An 18,118-nucleotide genomic window follows, 5' to 3' on the forward strand; every position below is an offset into this window, starting at 1 on the left:
CCGTTTTTCACCTGGTGCTTACTTCATAAACGACCAATAGTCCTCTACGACTGTCCTAAAGGTGAGTTTGCGTCATCCGACGGTAGATCTTAATTCCAGTCAAAACATGATACTGACTGAGTGAAATCATGACGTTGCGTTGAAAATGTAGCATGTGAAAACTGAAATTAAGACCGGAAACTTATTTTGCGTCCGATCATTTTTATACAAGAAGTGTAGTTTTCACTCACCTGTACAACCCGAATCGGTGAAGTTGTAATACCCAAGGTCACAGGTGTTGCAGGTCCTTCCCGCCACACCTGGTTTACAGGCACACTCTCCTCCAAACCCATTACACTGGGTGCCTAACTGGGTGCCCACCTGGTCACAGCCACAGTCTAGAAATATAACAACAACAACGTTTAATCTGCCGCTCAGGTAAACAACCACCAATGAAAATGGCTCAGAGTTTTGTGTACAAGAAATTAATGAAAACTTGCACGTGTAAATTACACAATTGGGAATTAAAGGAATAATTTTTTCCCTCTCCATAAACTTACAATTTGGCTTGAATAATGAATTATGTATGTCTAGTCATATTGTGAATGTTTTTCCACTAAGCCCTTTGTCGTTCTCTGCTATTCTAATTTGCTTATTTTATTTCAAACTCAGACCCCTGTGTATATTTCTTATGAATGTTAATTTGATAATACTGATCGATCTGATAGAAGTTTTCATGCTTTTTTTTCGGTTTTTATGCTGGTTATGTGTATCAAATATGGAACCCAGATTCTTTCCATGCAGCCGAGGTGTATTTCAAGGAAAGAAAATACACTTTCGGAAGGATATGAAGGCTTGAAGATGATACGTTTGTTCCTAACACCTTTTGGTAAGAAGTTAATCAAATTTCTCAAAAACTTCGTAAGTCGCCGTATAGGAGGATAACAGCTGAGCAAGACAAGCGTCGACTTACCACTTGCTCCAAGGTTGATCTGTGTCCCCACAGAAAAGCTGAGAGCACGGCACGTTGGGGACTGCACGTGCTGACTCCTGGTGCTGAGCGCAGCAACGTTTGTCACGCATTCGTCGTACTGAAGCTTTGTCTCGTTATCTAAAAGAAAAAATTAAGGGGTGTATAAAATGTAAAAAAAAAACCCATTTATTTATTTATTTGATTGGAGTTTTATGCCGTACTCAAGAATATTTTACTGATACGACAGTGACCGATCTCGTGGTGGAAGGAAACCATTGTGCTTATAGTTTTTAAAATTATTTTGTTGGTGTGTATGTATCATATCAAGATTATTATTTTTTGTTACGTCTTTAGCCATTTCGATAGAGGGAGGACGTGTAGAGACTGGCAGAAACCACCACACATTGACAGGAACTTAATAAAACTTCTGACTAAAAGCCGCAACCAGATCAGTGGGAGCCGCATTTGAACTCGATACCTCTCCGTTGAAAGGAATTTGAGGAGGAGCTCAGACTATCCGGACGTCAGATTAACAGTTTCACAGAAAACAAAATTATATCAAACATTTCTCATCTTTTCTTCATTTTTTTCTTGATGTTTTTGTTTCCCGGCCTTTACCTGCAGACCGGTAGGAGGGATACTGCGATAAAGACGGCAATGGGACGATAGAATCTATGACGATATCGTCGTTCACTTCATTAAGGTCCTTCTGTCCTACCACCAGGGTGAATCGATATTGACATCTCACGTCCAGAATGACTTCATCACCCACGGAACTGAGCCAGGCCACACCAGAACCTGAAATACACCGTGTTGGGGATAGATTAGGATTTGGTTTGATTAACTAATAACTTTTTTTTTATCTCTTCATCCCATTGTTTCTTTTCCCTATTTGCTTAGTTCATGAGACCGTTTTATTACTTGATTAACTTGTTTGTTCCAAATCTCTGTGTTACAATTTAATAGTTCAGATTTAAGTCACAATTATGTTCAATCAACGTCACCAAGTTCATGTATCAAGTTGCTAGGGGAGACAGCTTGCAACATGCTTTGAGATAGTTTTGGATGATGTTTCTTTTTATTTCATTATTTATTATCGACTTTTGAATCAGGTATACCTGGCTGAAAATCAACCGTCCATGTTTTGGTTTGGCCAATCCCTGTACACAGCGATGTGTTGATAGGCTCCGTCTGTTTGCTAAGATACTCCGACGTGTCCGTAATTCCGGAGATCCTGGAGGTGGTGACGGTCAAAGTTCCGGAGGGCCAGGGTAGTTGAGAGTTGTGTGAGTATCGGACAGCCAGTCGATACGGCCTGTTGAGAAAGGGCACAGAAACATCAAGCTATAAGACAGGTGAGTCCGGGTGTAGTTATGAGGAGTGGTAATCTGCGTGTCGGTTTGCATTGTGTGCAATGCTGATTGATGATATTGGTTAATTTAAAGGAGAGATATTACTAGACCAGATATAATTATATGTATCGATTAAGTATCCCATGTGAAGTTTCTTTCATCGCTAATAATAAATAAAAAGTCTTACTCTACCATGTGACCTTTAACAAATGTTGGCCAACTATTTTGACTATACGATAAGCAATGGAGAAAAATTGAGGAGCAAAGCGTTTGTGACCATTCTGAACAAGTCTCTGAAGGAAAGAGGCTTCATGTGTGCTTCCAGAACAAGGCATGTGATTTGTAAATCTACGTCAACAAAAGGTGTCAAACATTATTAAAATGTCACTGTTTGTTGCCTTAAGCATTTTAGTGTGACACATGATTAGGATGGGCACTTTTGACGTCACAAAATTTTGTGATTGTTGAACATTCAAGTACGACATATATAGCTGATAAGCATGAACAAACAAAGTGGAAACGTGCGTCGCGCAGAATCGACATTCTGGTTGACTGTGCGGTTGGACACCTAGGCTAGTAAACGAGAAATCATTTCCGAGTCTGTCTGGTTTGGTCAAATGATGCAGTACACGTACAGAATCAACCACCATGCCGAAGGTTAAGAGTTATCCGTTATAAACCTAGTAAATGTCGCAGTCGAAAAACAAAATCAACCAACATGCTGAGGGTTAAGAGTTATCCTTTATAAACCTAGTAAATCTCACAGTCGAAAAACAAAATCAACCAACATGCCGAGGGTTAAGAGTTATCCGATAAAAAAACTAGTAAACATCGCAGTCGAGAAACAAAATCAACCACCATGCCTAGGGTTAAGAGTTATCCGTTATAAACCTAGTAAATGTTGCAGTCGAAAAACAAAATCAACCAACATGCTGAGGGTTAAGAGTTATCCGTTATAAACCTAGTAAATGTCGAAGTTGAGAAACAAAATAAACCACCATGCCTAGGGTTAAGAGTTTTTTCCGTTATAAACCTAATAAATCTCACCGTCGAAAAATAAAATCATCCAACATGCCGAGGGTTAAGTGTTTTTCCGTTATAAACTTAATAAATCTCACCGTCGAAAAACAAAATCAACCTCCATGCCTAGAGTTAAGAGTTTTCCGTAATAAACCTAGTAAATGTCGCAGTCGAAAAACAAAATCAACCAACATGTTGAGGGTTAGAGTTTTTCCGTTATAAACCTAATAAATCTCACCGTCGAAAAACAAAATCAACCACCATGCCTAGAGTTAAGAGTTATCCGTTATAAACCTAGTAAATGTCGCAGTCGAGGAACAAAATCAACCATCATGCCTAGGGTTAAAAATTATCCATTATAAACCTAGTTAATGTCGCAGTCGAGAAACAAAATCAACCAACATGCCGAGTATTTAACAGATTTACTATTTTGCTCACCAAGTTTTTGTTTAAAATAATCTAGTTATAAAAGAAGGCACTCCAGTATATCTGTCCTTAGATTGTCTTCAATAACTTTGGGGATAACACTGGTGTGATGCCGAGGATCCAAGGAAGTGTAATGTCATTTACTAAAAAGTGCTTCGTCGCCGGCGGTACGTGGGAAGGTCTGGTAGTAACCTGCGGATGGCCATGGATATCCGCTGCCCGGTTTCATCCCACTATAATGCTGGGCGCCGTCGTATAAGCAAAATTACTCCTTAGTAGGGCGTAAACACCAATCAAATAAGTAAATAAACACAAAAAATTACAAAAAAGACAAAATGCGAAAACGTATGTAGATTAAGCTGTGATGACGTCATAAATCTCCATGTCCTCTGAATAACTTTTTGAGGATATTTTTCCAGACGCCCATGTTATAATATATGTAAATCAAAAATAGTTACCTAGTAATAGTTACCTAGTAATAGTTGCCATATGATAATTTCTATTTCATTTTAGCGATAAAGAGTTCAAACTCAAAACTCCATATTAAAATATTTAAAAGAACATTTTGAAATGTATTACAGAGCATTTTTCACGGCAGAGGTTTTAGCTGTGAAAAGACTACTACATGAAATAGAGACATGCCATTTACAAAGTGTCGCCGAGTTTTTTGAACAGGCACTGCACTGGTTAAAGGAATTTACCATTGTATCTGAGGTTGTCTTATCTGGCCAGCCACGTCAGCGAATACCACTGACTGACTCGATTGACACCTGGCAAAACTTTGTCCGTCATGCGACAGAGTCGACTGCATGGCGCTGTCCAAAGTACAGGTACCGGAAACGGGATCCAGAGCGTTAACGTCTAAGAAAGGGAAATAAGTTCCAGGCTCTGGCTGAGAGCATTTGACTCCTTGCACTTTGTCACGGCAATTGCATTCTCCCGAAACCGCATCACACACTTCGGACATACTTCCGCCCCAATCGCAACCACATGCAGTGCATTCCTGAAAGTAAATTTAAGTTTTCCATTTATACAGATTTCTAAGAAGTTTTTCTTCTTCATGATGCATGTTCTTCCAATATATGAAGTCTATCATGTTTAGATTTGATTTATTTGAATTACATGTGTATATAATGATACAAAAGAACATTTGACACCATATGATATGAAGGTGGTATTTTTAAACGGTTGTACAATGGTGGCCGTGTGTTCCGTGGATTGACCATCACCTGCCAATAAATCCCCCTTAAGTAAAGCCGCAGCCAAGCAAACAGGAGCTGGAATCGAACTCAGCGCCTTACTTCTAAACATAGCGAGTAAACTATCCAACTGAATGAAAAAAATTACATCCAACTAGGCTAATTTCAAACCTTTTACAATAGTTTTGTAACGCATACATGACAGGGTACATTCCGAGTCACATTTAATGTTATATGTGCAGATAAGAATTGAGAAATAAAGTTATAATATTTTCATCAGGAAAATGTGAGACACATTCCTCGGAGTCTGTATCTGTGGACCAGCCCTAGACTCCCACGTCGTTCTTTCTTATCTCTTTATAACTATTCTTCTATCTGTCTGCCTTTCCATCTGGTTGTCTAACTATCTCTGTGACTGTCGGTTTGTCTGTCTCTTCGTCTGTTCATCCGTTTGTCTGTATCAGACTACCTGTTTTTCTGTTTGTCCGATTGCTTGTTTATATGTTCATCTGTTTGATCATTTATCTGTTTGTCTGTCTATATGTTTGCCTGATTGTTCATCTGTTTGTCTGAATGTCAATCTGTTTGTCTGTCTGTCCATCTGTTTGTCTGACTGTCCACCTGTTTGTCTGATTGTTCAACTGTTTGTCTGACCGTTCATCTGTTTGTCTGTTTATTTGTTTCTCTGAGAATTTATCTGTTTGTCTGACTGTTCATCCGTTTGTCTGACTGTCCGTCAGTTTGTCTAACTGTCCATCATTTTTTCTGTCGGTTTGTCTAGTTATCTGTCTGATTGTGTATCCATCAGTTTATCTGATTGTTGATCTGTTTGTCTGACTGTCCATCTGTTTGTCTGACTATCCATCTTGTTTGTCTCTCTATCTTTTTGTCTGTCTATTTTCACCCTTAAAACTGACAACCATCGTACAAATTAAGCATTCTTGACCATAGTTTAAAAATAATCAAACAAATAAATGAAAAGACAAATTTACCTGTGTCACATCGAGAGGAAAGCCATGATATCCGGGCTTACACACACTACACAGGCGACCATCGGTGCTGGGTTTACATGGGCACTGACCTGTCTCTTTGTTACAAGTGGTACTCCCACCCACAGTGCCCCGGGTGTTACAGTTACATGCTGAAACAAACATGACAAGAAGATATAGTAAGGTGATAAAGTCTGCATTATCAAACATCCGCATTATCAAATATCTGCATTATCAAATCTAAGCATAAGCAATGTTCTCATTATCAACTGTGCCAGCATAAAAAAATCCTCGTTATCAAATGTCCGTATATCAGATATTCACATCATCAAATGTCCTAATTATAACACATTGCATTATTGTATATCGTCGTTAGAAATCTCCACATTATCAAATATCCACACATTCATATGTCCTCATTATCAAATGTTACAATACAAAATTTTTTGTTATCAAATCGCATTATCAAAATCCCGTATTTAAACGAATGTCCGCATTATGAACTGTTCTATTATAAAATGTTCTCGTTATCAAATGTCCGTATTATCAAATGTCTACATTATCAAATGTCTGCTTTATAACATGTTCCATGATAAAAAAAAGCCGCGTTGTGAGACGTTCGCATCATATATCCACATGCTCGGTGTACTCTTAATTATTATGTTAAGACACAAATTGGGGGGGCATAGTTTGTAATATTCTTGCTGCAAAATGATGTCACTTCCTAACACAGTGACACAATATGAGGGCTTTAAAGATGAGTGAGTTGACCAGTTTACTGACATCGGGCATACTGCTTCTTGGAGCTAAGGAATGCATTTAATCCCGGACTACTGAATTTATGCGTCAAAACAGACATTCGTATGCCGGCCGTCAATCAATAAGGACGTTCCAGGTCAATAATCGCAAGGCCAGTTCTAAAAGCGACGTATATCACATACCAGCAAACAATTAGAATAGAAGCAGTCAACAGTTTTCAATGATGTTGGAAAGAACGCAAGGTATGTTTCAGGAGATTGCGTAAAATCAGTATTCAAATCATCTACCATGCTAGAACATCAGTTAACGGTCGATAACAAAATATGTATCTCAGTTACGCTTTGACTGCATCAATCCAACGTGGCGATCTAATTCAACACGATGACTATACTGAACCTAGCCCCGGGTTAAGCAACATACGACACCTAGTCCGGGGTTAAGCAAAATACGACACCTAGTCCCGGGTTAAGCAAAATACGACACCTAGTCCGGGGTTAAGCAAAATACGACACCTAGTCCCGGGTTAAGCAAAATACGACACCTAGTCCCGGGTTAAGCAAAATACGACACCTAGTCCCGGGTTAAGCAAAATACGACATCTAGTCCCGGGTTAAGCAAAATACGACACCTAGCAACGGGTTAAGCAAAATACGACACCTAGTCCCGGGTTAAGCAAAATACGACACCTAGTCCCGGGTTAAACAAAATACGACACGTAGTCCCGGGTTAAGCAAAATACGACACCTAGTCCCGGGTTAAGCGGAAAACGACCCATAAGCCCGGGTTAAGCGGAATACGACCCATAAGCCCGGGTTAAGTGGAACACGACCCCTACCTCCGGGTTAAGCGGAATATGGCCAAAAGTCCCGGTTTAAGCGGAATACCACCCCTAGACCCGAGTTAAGCGGAATACGACCGAAAGCCCCAGTTTAAGCGGAACCTAAGCACATGTAAGTATTAATCTGCTACAGACATTAAGAAAATTGATCAGCTGTGTTATCATACCGCATCTTTCCCAACGAATTGTGAAAAGAATGACGTAACTTATTGTGCATCCTTCTGCCAGACTACAACACTGCTTACTATGGAGTTGTGATACATTCAAATGCCCACAAGATTTTGCACTTCTTACGTTTGCACTCTCCAGGCTGGTCTCCGACTAACAGTCCATAAAAGCCGTCCACACACACATCGCATCGACGTCCGGTGATCTGTGGTTTGCAGGGACACTGTCCGATGGGCTTGTCTCCATCTGGAGTCTGGCTGCATCCCACCGATCCTTGAGTCACACCCAACGGTTCACAGTCGCACACTTACAACAGAAACAAATTAACAAGTTTATGATTGCTCTAATTATATAGGACTCGGCCAGTATGTTATGACTAAAATGGCCTGTTTTATTCATCTTACAGATAATGAATTATAAATGCGGGTTTCTTGTGGGTCTATCAAACTGCACGAATACATTTATGGATGTTATGAATTTATACGTTTTATGGGGACAACTGTTTTTATGGAAAAGGTAACTAGAGAATTTTTGCTGTGTATTATTTAAAAATATCATTTTTCTGGGAGCCTGTCGGCCACAAGATGTTCTACACAGCACCTCAAAACTGTTAAGTACGACGTTAAACCTCAAGCACTCACTCAGTCCCTCACTCGCTCACTCAATCTGACAGCGGAATGAAGTGATGGTTGTCTTTTAACAACAGTATGAATTTGCCGTCGTCGTGTATGCACTGACTGATTGATTGGTTGATTGAATGATTGGTTGATTGATTGGTTGATAGATTAATTGATTGGTGCTTAACGCCCATGTAGATAATTTTTTACTAAAACGAGGGGGGTCAGGCTTACGAGTGGAGGAAACTGGTTTGCCCGAAGTAAACCACTGACCTTCGCTATGTGCCCGACAATGACCCAGTCGAAACAGTCAGAGCTGGACTCCAACACGCGACCTCATTGGTTAAAAGTCTGATAGCTGCAAAGTGCCATCCTTGAGCCAGCGAGACATTGATTGTTAGTACATGTGGATATAACATTTAAGTCTCAGTGGGTTTCAACTTTCCTAATATAAAGTTTACATAACAGGTGCGACACAGATCTGTGGCAAAATAAATAAAAGAGCATCAATTCAATTTTTGTGCAATTTTCTATACCCAGTACATACATGTGTATATAACCAAAATCAAACAAATAGAGTATGATATTGTGTATTATTTGAACAAGATAAGACAATAAAATGCTTTGGGTTCATTTGGTAGTCATAAAGTAGGATCACACCCAGGGCCATTCGTTTCTAAAGCGTTTTCGTCATCAAAATAAAAACAAAAATAAAGCCAGTACATCTTGTTATAAACCACATGCCGATTTTTTCTATAGATTAAAGCGACAATTTAGTCTCCAATAATAAAATAACCCCCAGTTCGAGAGCTTTGCTTCCCATGTCATGAGGTTAATGAAAAATCATTGCGAAAACACGTTTAATAGAGCAAGGTTTGTATGTTATCATATAGACTGATGATCACGTGTCAGTTCTGTACAAGTATCATCTCGAATGTTTACGTTAAGAAGCGGGATTTTGCATTTAAATGAACTGTATCGCATCTACTGGTCATAAGAACCATATTTAACCTCGCCAAACTCACGGGTGCAGGTGTTGAGATCATTTAGTGGCAAGGAGGTGTTATGGTAGTATCCGTCAATACATTCCTGACAATGAAACCCCTTGGTATGGTGAAAACAGTTGTCACACACTCCCCGCATATACACCGGATCGTAGGTACAGCTCTGCGCATGCTCATTGCACTCGCATTCTGAAAAGAGAAGACCGAACTATGAGTAGAGTAATGTGGATTTTACAGCTTTCACTAGAAATCTCGCAATATCTCGTGATAGTTGGATTTTGTTTATATAGAATATACTAGTAGAGTGCCTACTTCTATGGAATATTCAACAAATTTAGTATTTGTTTATTGCTTTTGGCACGTGAGCAAGATGATCTGAACGCAGGTCAAGTGGCTGTATGCCAATCAGAATCCACTCTCCAATTGAAATCTTGCTTTACTGTTGTTGCATTTCGAACTTAGCGGAACGTTAATGCATGCAGATTGTCCACGGGATCCCAGAGGTAACTGAAGGCTGCATGTGATTTTGAGAGACTATAATATTTCAAACACACCAGCTTACATGGCAGAGATAAAATCACTTACCATGGCAAAAAATTTAACATTTCCTAACCCTGCCCCCCCCCCCCCAAGTCTCCATATAGTTGACATTTTTCCTATCCAATTTGCCCCCGTCTCCAACCCTGTGCCTTGCCCTGTTTTAGACTTACTTTGACACTCATTAGCCTCGCCGAGGTAGCTTCCCCTTTTCCAGGGCCGTTCGTTATACATAGGCAGACACCGCTCACAGTCTTTGCCTTCAGTGTTATGCGAACAGTTACAAACAGTGAAGCCATTGACCAGTGAACACGATGATGCATGTAGGTTACAGCTACACCTACAGAAACAAAACATAACAAAAAAAATCATATCAACAGCCGAGAATGTGAAAGTCCTCGTCTAAAAATGTGTTTTTCCGTCTATACATGTAGTTTTGGTTTTAACTCACCCATGAATGTCCGCATGAAGGCTGAATAGTTTCGAACTTTACACGCTGTGTTTGCTTCTCTGATCTTCGGACAGCGGTTCTTAGGTACGAATTATCCTGGCATATATACAGTATGTTGTAACCAGCCCAGTCTCAAGCTGAGAATTGAATATGGTGGTTATACCCTGGGTTTGGAACATGGATATGCAATGCTTACATCCTGGCCTAAGAAACAGGGTGTAAAATGGTGGTTACATTCTGGGTTTGGAACACGGATATGCAATGTTTACATCCTGACCTAAAAAGCAGGGTGTAAAATGGTGGTTACATTCTGGGTTTGGAACACGGATATGCAATGTTTACATCCTGACCTAAAAAGCAGGGTGTAAAATGGTGGTTACATTCTGGGTTTGGAACACGGATATGTAATGCTAATATCCTGACCTTGGAATGAAGGTGTATAATAATAATTACATTCAGAGCTTAGTAAATGCACCAGGGTGTAAAAAGCTAGTTATATTCGGACCTTGTAACTCGGGTGTAAAATGCTACTTCCATTCAACGTTTAGGGTGTGAAGGGAAAACGCTGGTTGTATTCTGAGTATAGGACGAGGAGGAAATATGCTGGTTACATTTGGAGGTTAGGGCGATCACGGAAAGTGCTGGCTTCACTCAGAGAGTAGGACGAAGAGGAAATATGCTGGTTACATTTGGAGGTTAGGGCGATCACGGAAAGTGCTGGCTTCACTCAGAGAGTAGGACGAAGGGAAAACACTGGTTACATTACAAATACATGAATCAACTTCTTTTCATTCAGTGAGCTCACTGAATAAAAAAATCACTGAATAAAAAGAAATTGTGATTCAAATATTTGCTATGTTATCCAGCTCAGCTTCAAAGTGTCATTGGAAGAAGTTCCATCTGACGGCGTGTGTTTTAAAAATGAGCATTGATTCACATTGTATATCTCAGGTATTCTATGGTCTAGTGTATTTCAGGTTAGGTTGCGAATTTTACAACTCTGCATTGTTTGACCTTGTGTATTTCGGGTTAATTTGTGGGTTTTACAACTCAGCATCGTTTGGCCTTGTGCATTCAGGTTATTTTGTGGGTTTTATAACTCTGCATTGTTTGCCCTCGTGAATCTCAGGTTATTTTGTGGGCTTTAATCATCGTGTTTTAAGGTCTGTTTCGCTCGTCATTTTCGAACTGTATCTAATATCGCTTAACCTGGGGCTAGGGGCCGTAAAGGTAGCCATGCTAATTACATCAGCATGATGCCTTTATGAACAGTTGCAATCAAAGCGCGACTGAGATACTTGTTTAATTGTTATTTGACCTGGAACTCATTCACGGACTACGAATTTGAACTTTGATATCGAATTCATGCCTGGAATATCCACTGTCTGCCCAGCATCATTGAAAACTGATGATCGCTTCTCTCATGTGTGTTACCGGCTTTATTTCTTATTTGTATAATTTCTTACATTACTTTGTCTTTGGGAGCTAGTGTTAAACGTTGTTTTGGAAATGGATCTTGCGATTATCGACTTGGAACACCCTTTACGGACTACGAATGGTATATGAATGTCGGGCATGACGCTTATATTTAAACCTCTACATTGTTTGCCCTCGTGAATCTCACGTAAGGTTGTTTACAACTCAGCATCGTTTGGCCTTGTGGATTTCAGGTTATTTTGTGGGCTTTAAAGGTCTGCATTGTATGACCTTGTTAATGTCAGGTTATTTTGTGTGTTTAACAGCTCTGCATTGTTTGACCTTGTGAATGTCAGGTTATTTTGTGGGTTCTAAAGCTCTGCATTGTATGACCTTGTGAATCTCAGGTTATTTTGTGGGTTTTAAAGCTCTGCATTGTATGACCTTGTGAATGTCAGGTTATTTTGTGGGTTCTAAAGCTCTGCATTGTTTGACCTCGTGTATTTCAGGTTATTTTGTGGGCTTTAAAGGTCTGCATTGTATGACCTTGTTAATGTCAGGTTATTTTGTGTGTTTAACAGCTCTGCATTGTTTGACCTTGTGAATGTCAGGTTATTTTGTGGGTTCTAAAGCTCTGCATTGTTTGACCTCGTGAATCTCAGGTTGTTTTGTGGGTTTTACAGCTTTGCATTGTTTGACCTCGTGAATCTCAGGTTGTTTTGTGGCTTTTCAAGCTCTGCATTGTTTGACCTCGTGAATTTCAGGTTGTTTTGTTGGGTTTTAAAGCTCTGCATTGTTTGACCTCGTGAATTTCAGGTTGTTTTGTGGGTTTGACAGCTCTGCATTGTTTGACCTCGTGAATCTCATGTGGTTTCGTGGGTTTTCAAGCTCTGCATTGTTTAACCTCGTGAGTTTGAGGTTGTTTTGTGGGTTCTAAAGCTCTGCATTGTTGGATCTCGTGGATTTCAGGTTGTCTTGTGGGTTTTATAGCTCTGCATTGTTTGACTTTGTGAATGTCAGGTTATTTTGTGGGTTTAACAGCTCTGCATTGCTTGACCTCGTGAATTTCAGGTTGTTTTGTTGGGTTCTAAAGCTCTGCATAGTTTGACCTCGTGAATGTCAGGTGGTTTTGTGGGTTTGACAGCTTTGCATTGTTTGACCTCGTGAATTTCAGGTTATTTTGTGGGTTTTACAGCTTTGCATTGTTTGATCCTGTAAATGTCAGGTTATTTTGTGGGTTCTAAAGCTCTGCATTGTTTGACCCTGTAAATGTCAGGTTATTTTGTGGGTTCTAAAGCTCTGCATTGTTTGACCTCGTGAATGTCAGGTGGTTTTGTGGGTTTTAAAGCTCTGCATTGTTTGACCTCGTGAATTTCAGGTTGTTTTGTGGGTTTGACAGCTTTGCATTGTTTGACCTCGTGAATTTCAGGTTATTTTGTGGGTTTTACAGCTTTGCATTGTTTGACCCTGTAAATGTCAGGTTATTTTGTTTGTTCTAAAGCTCTGCATTGTTTGACCTCGTGAATGTCAGGTGGTTTTGTGGGTTTTCAAGCTCTGCATTGTTTGACCTCGTGAATTTCAGGTTAGATTGTGGGTTTTAAAGCTCTTTGTATTTCAGGTTAGGACCCACATCTGCTATAAAACACGTTCCACTTACAGGAAGTCACGCGGCACAATGGTAACACAGTTATACTTACTTTCCACTAATGTCAATGTTGGAAATACCGTAAAATCCTCCCTGGGCAGGCGGTATGAGGAGAGTGATACGTATACCAGTGAAGGAGAGGAAAGTGTGGAAGTTTGGATCATTCTCGAGCGCATTGAATAGATTCTGATAGTCCGACAGCGTTGGGCCTAAAAACATCAGGTGTCTGTCATCAAATTTCACAATTCCCCCAGTGTAGGGCTCTGCAGTAGTGTAGTCCCCTGTACAGATTACAGCCGTGGGGTTTGTCGTTGTCAAATCCCCTTTGCTTCGCGCCACGCCGCTGTATTTGGTACAATCCTGACTGTAGTACTGTAAGACCGTCCAACTGGCGCCGTGGTCGATCGACTTCTCGATGATCATTTCTCTCGGACGTCCCGAAAAGAACAGCAACGCTATTGTGCCACTGAGTTCGTATAACTTGTCGAAGGATAATTGGATGACTACTTTCAATTCATTTCGGCTGGAGGCTGAGATCGAGGCCCAATATGTTTCCATGCTATCATCAACGAGGAAATCCTTCGGGTGGCTTTTATCCGGGTTATTCCGATCACACGTGTCGAATTCAAGACAGCCAAACTGCCATGTCTAACGTAAAAGAAGAACAAACTTGTTAAAAGGTACGCATAGTGTGCATGAAATATGCGTCAATATTGATAAGTTAAGTCTCATGCGGATTCAGTTCAAGTGTCTCGCGTGAGCATCAAATTCTAGAGAAAACCAGCGGTTTCTAGGGGCATGACAGTCCGATATGCAATGGTTTTGAGTCCAGTGAGCGATGTTCACATCATCTTTCACTGTGGACATAGAACATTTTATACTAGGCTTATTATACAAGAATATTGTACGCAATTACAACCTTGAATAGGCCTACGTAGTATTTATTTATCTATTTGATTGGGCTTTTTTCACGTCGTACACAAGAATTCTTGACTTGTCCCACTGACGATCAGTGTTATGGGTGGTGCAAATCCGAATGACGGGCCGCAGGATCATGACGTGATCTCAGACTTCAGTCAAAATTTCAAATCACATCAACTTTATTAGTTTTCACATTGTTCAACAACGTAAATTCTGCATAAGTTATTGTACAGCAAATTTCAGCTAAAACAACGGAAAGGATCAAGTTAATGACTGAAATGTTGACTTAGGCCTAAGACCGGATCTTAACCCCGGGACCTGAGGTAGGCTACACTACCATCCGAAGAGGTACTCACGAACTTTCCCACTAGTGGTGTACAATTGGACTCAACATATTGACGGAAGACAAGAAAACCAGGCGGTAAAGTTTTCAACCATACCTCTGGCAGCTGCGCTGCTCGAACGAAAGTTACCCCACTGCGCAACTACCGTAGTTATGGCCATGAGATCGCGTGGGAAAGCACTTTTCAATCGTGTATGCAGTACTAACATTCATACGTGTACACAGTATATTTATTTGAATAGAAGTGTTTATACCTTGCTACAGAACGTAGTAGGTGGATCCCCACATGTGGCGCTCTCTGGAATAATGGTGAGGTTAAAGGGAGCACTTCTCGTCAAGGCGGAGGCGGCTGGAGCACAGGCTTGGTATGTGATTGAGGTGTTACCTCCCCCTGTTTGGCAAACCCCATCTAGGATGTCACACAGCACCGGTGCGAGGGTAACAACAACAACCACAAGGCAGGAAATAAGAAACTTCCAAAACGCCATGTTTGTGTCTGAGATATACAAGCTGGAAAAGTCACGGATTGGTTTAGCCAGCTATTTACTTGATGAATTTCTACTTTTTTGCGGATTGTTCGTCTATGGTCACATCTTCATTCAAGTCATGGTCGTGATTGTTGATATTGTGAAGAGATTGCAACAACTTCAGATTCCCCTAGTGTAGGCCAGTTGATTCTCTTAATGTAGTTGATTCTCCTAGTGTGAGCCAGTTGATTCTCCTAATGTAGTTGATTCTCCTAGTGTAGGCCAGTTGATTCTCCTAATGTAGTTGATTCGCCGAGTGCAGATGATTCTCCTAATGTAGTTGATTCTCCTAGTGTAGGCCAGTTGATTCTCCTAATGTAGTTGATTCTCCTTATGTAGTTGATTCTCCTAATGTAGTTGACTCTCCGAGTGCAGGCCAGTTGATTCTCCTAATGTAGTTGATTCTCCTAGTGTAGGCCAGTTGATTCTCCTAATGTAGTTGATTCGCCGAGTGCAGATGATTCTCCTAATGTAGTTGATTCGCCGAGTGCAGATGATTCTCCTAATGTAGTTGATTCTCCTAGTGTAGGCCAGTTGATTCTCCTAATGTAGTTGATTCTCCTAGTGCAGATGATTCTCCTAATGTAGTTGATTCTCCGAGTGTAGGCCAGTCGATTCTCCTAGTGCAGATGATTCTCCTAATGTAGTTGATTCTCTGAGTGTAGGCCAGTCGATTCTCCTAACTTGGTTGGTTATCCAAATGTGGATGATTCTCCTAATGTAGGCTAGTTGATCCTTCTATTGTATTCGATGTTACCCTGAATTGTTAAAGATAAACCAGTAAAATAAAATTTCTGCCCGTGCAATAAAATATTCAGCTAAATGACGTCAATTATTAAGTGTCAATTAAGGTTATTCCGCCAATAAGGTTTACAATGAATATAATATTCTTGTGAGTAAGTGTGGACAGAGCGTCCAGAATCTGGCACTCTGCTTCATGATAGTGTCTAATTCCGCTTAACCCTCGAGTTGAATTAGATCCCCACAGTGGATATGAACAGATGCCGGCAAAATTATTCCGAGACACATATATTTTGTCATCGACGACTTATATATAATTATACGGTACACGGTTTGGACACTTATTTCTCTCTTCTTACTTCGCATTTTAATCTTGGACATACTGTAAGCCCACGACTGTATGAACATGTATTTTAAATGTGCAAAATATGTTTTCAATATTTTTTTCGCTTCTTAATAAAATAAAAAAAATTATGCGAAGCATTAAAAACAATCTTCCATTAAAATGCATATATAGAGTTTTAGACGACATTAGGATACAAACATTATAATGTGTGTGGGGGCTGGAAAAAATCTTTTAAAAATATTAAATGTTTTAAATATATAATGAGATAAAATTAACATCAATATATTTTAATTGCATCTTGGACAAAATTTGTATAAAACTAGGAAAAGAATATTTATTCTCTCTAAGGGAGTATCTTATTTCAAGAACTTTTGTCAGAAAAACAGGAAAAAATAGTCATTAGAAAGTAAAAGGATTACATAATAATATAAATTTTTGTGGACTATAAAAGTAAACAACTAAATGATTTGCAAATAACAAACACATTTCTACGTATAAAATATGTAGTTATTGGCCCTTGTCCAGAAATAAAATAAGGGCTAATGACTCGTTTCCTAAGGGACCGTGTCCTACTGTCCCTCTATCCTTAAGCGCTCGATCATACCCTCACCAGGGCTCTGTCTGGCTCCCCCCACCATAAGGATGACCGCCGTGGTATAAGTGAAATATTTTTGAGTAGGGTGTAGAACACCATTTAAATAAATATATAAATCGATCATACCATATTCATTCGTCCTTTCACAGCCGTTTCTACACTAGGCTATATCTTGTAACATTCTATAACAGAGACGATCGAGCAAGTTTCCATGTAACTGCGTACTGAATAGCGACATAGGCCGATACTGTGTTAACCCGTGGGCCTATAGATGTGCATAACATAACAACAGAAAATACTGGCAGATATATAACATAGGCAAAATATACACAGCTGAAAAAATATATCTGTAATGTTACTGTATTCTTATATAACGTAAAAGTAGGCACTTACCGTTTTGTATATCTCCTTCGGGAGAGGTTCTGTCTTTAAAATGTTTCTCGTCACTGTAAGAAGATAAGACCTACGCTGTATGCACTCAGTTTGGGCTTATTGATTATTTCTTCCAACGACGCCATATGGCGCAGTGACTTTACAACTGACGGCGAGTACAGCGTCACCCTGCGCATTGTGGCTGTGCGGGTAAGGAGAATTCAGAGGCAGGCATGAGGATCCAATAACAATAGAGTTCTCTCATTTATACAAGTATCACAGCTTGTTTGTGAATTAATTTCCATTTACGCTAGAAGTGACGAACTTAAGTTATGAAATGACTAAAGTGCGAATATACTAATTAGTTACAAAGTTCAAGATAGGTCATGGGGCACATTGCAAATGTACCTTAACTAGTGAATAGATCTACGTCAGTATTGGCTTGCAATGTGTATCACATATAATACGTCACTGGACCGGCATATACGCTCAAAAAATGAATCTGTTAAATTTAACAGAAAGTCTGTTGTCTGAGGGATGCTAGCATGTATTCTGTTATTATAACATAATATTCTGTCATATTCGACCTAATATCCTGTTAGTCTAATTATTAATAGAATCGTTATGTTGAACTAATAGTATATGTGTGTTGATCTACTGTAATACATGCATCACTCAGATAACATTTATAAATTTAATAGATTAGTGTACTGAGTGTACATATTTATGAAGGTGACTGTTAACTAAAAATTATGTCTCAAACAACTAAATTTAGGGATTAAATAAAGAAAACAAACGAACAAACAAACAAACAAAAAACAAATAAACAGACAAAAAAACAAACAAAAAAACAAGAAAATTCTAAAACTTTATCATACGAGCCCCTGTAGGACTTTTTGA

General features: G+C 39.6%; 1 protein-coding gene across 1 annotated transcript in view; it reads right to left on the minus strand.

Moving 5' to 3' along the window:
- LOC135480118 (laminin subunit gamma-1-like) overlaps positions 1-17,303 on the minus strand; it is a 55,759-nt gene extending 38,456 nt beyond the window's left edge. Inside the window, exons 1-12 of the mRNA XM_064759881.1 lie at positions 17,240-17,303; positions 14,892-15,922; positions 13,426-14,021; positions 10,035-10,201; positions 9,346-9,513; positions 7,830-8,009; positions 5,942-6,090; positions 4,452-4,753; positions 2,071-2,267; positions 1,571-1,750; positions 953-1,090; positions 231-377 (exon numbers count right to left, since the gene is read on the minus strand). Coding sequence (XP_064615951.1) covers positions 231-377; positions 953-1,090; positions 1,571-1,750; positions 2,071-2,267; positions 4,452-4,753; positions 5,942-6,090; positions 7,830-8,009; positions 9,346-9,513; positions 10,035-10,201; positions 13,426-14,021; positions 14,892-15,125 — 2,458 coding nt within the window. The 5' untranslated portion in view covers positions 15,126-15,922; positions 17,240-17,303. The remainder of the gene's footprint in view (positions 1-230; positions 378-952; positions 1,091-1,570; positions 1,751-2,070; positions 2,268-4,451; positions 4,754-5,941; positions 6,091-7,829; positions 8,010-9,345; positions 9,514-10,034; positions 10,202-13,425; positions 14,022-14,891; positions 15,923-17,239) is intronic.
- Between the last annotated feature and the right edge of the window lie 815 nt (positions 17,304-18,118).

Source organism: Liolophura sinensis, chromosome 13 (genome assembly GCF_032854445.1).
Source record: "Liolophura sinensis isolate JHLJ2023 chromosome 13, CUHK_Ljap_v2, whole genome shotgun sequence".
NCBI lineage: Eukaryota > Metazoa > Mollusca > Polyplacophora > Chitonida > Chitonidae > Liolophura > Liolophura sinensis.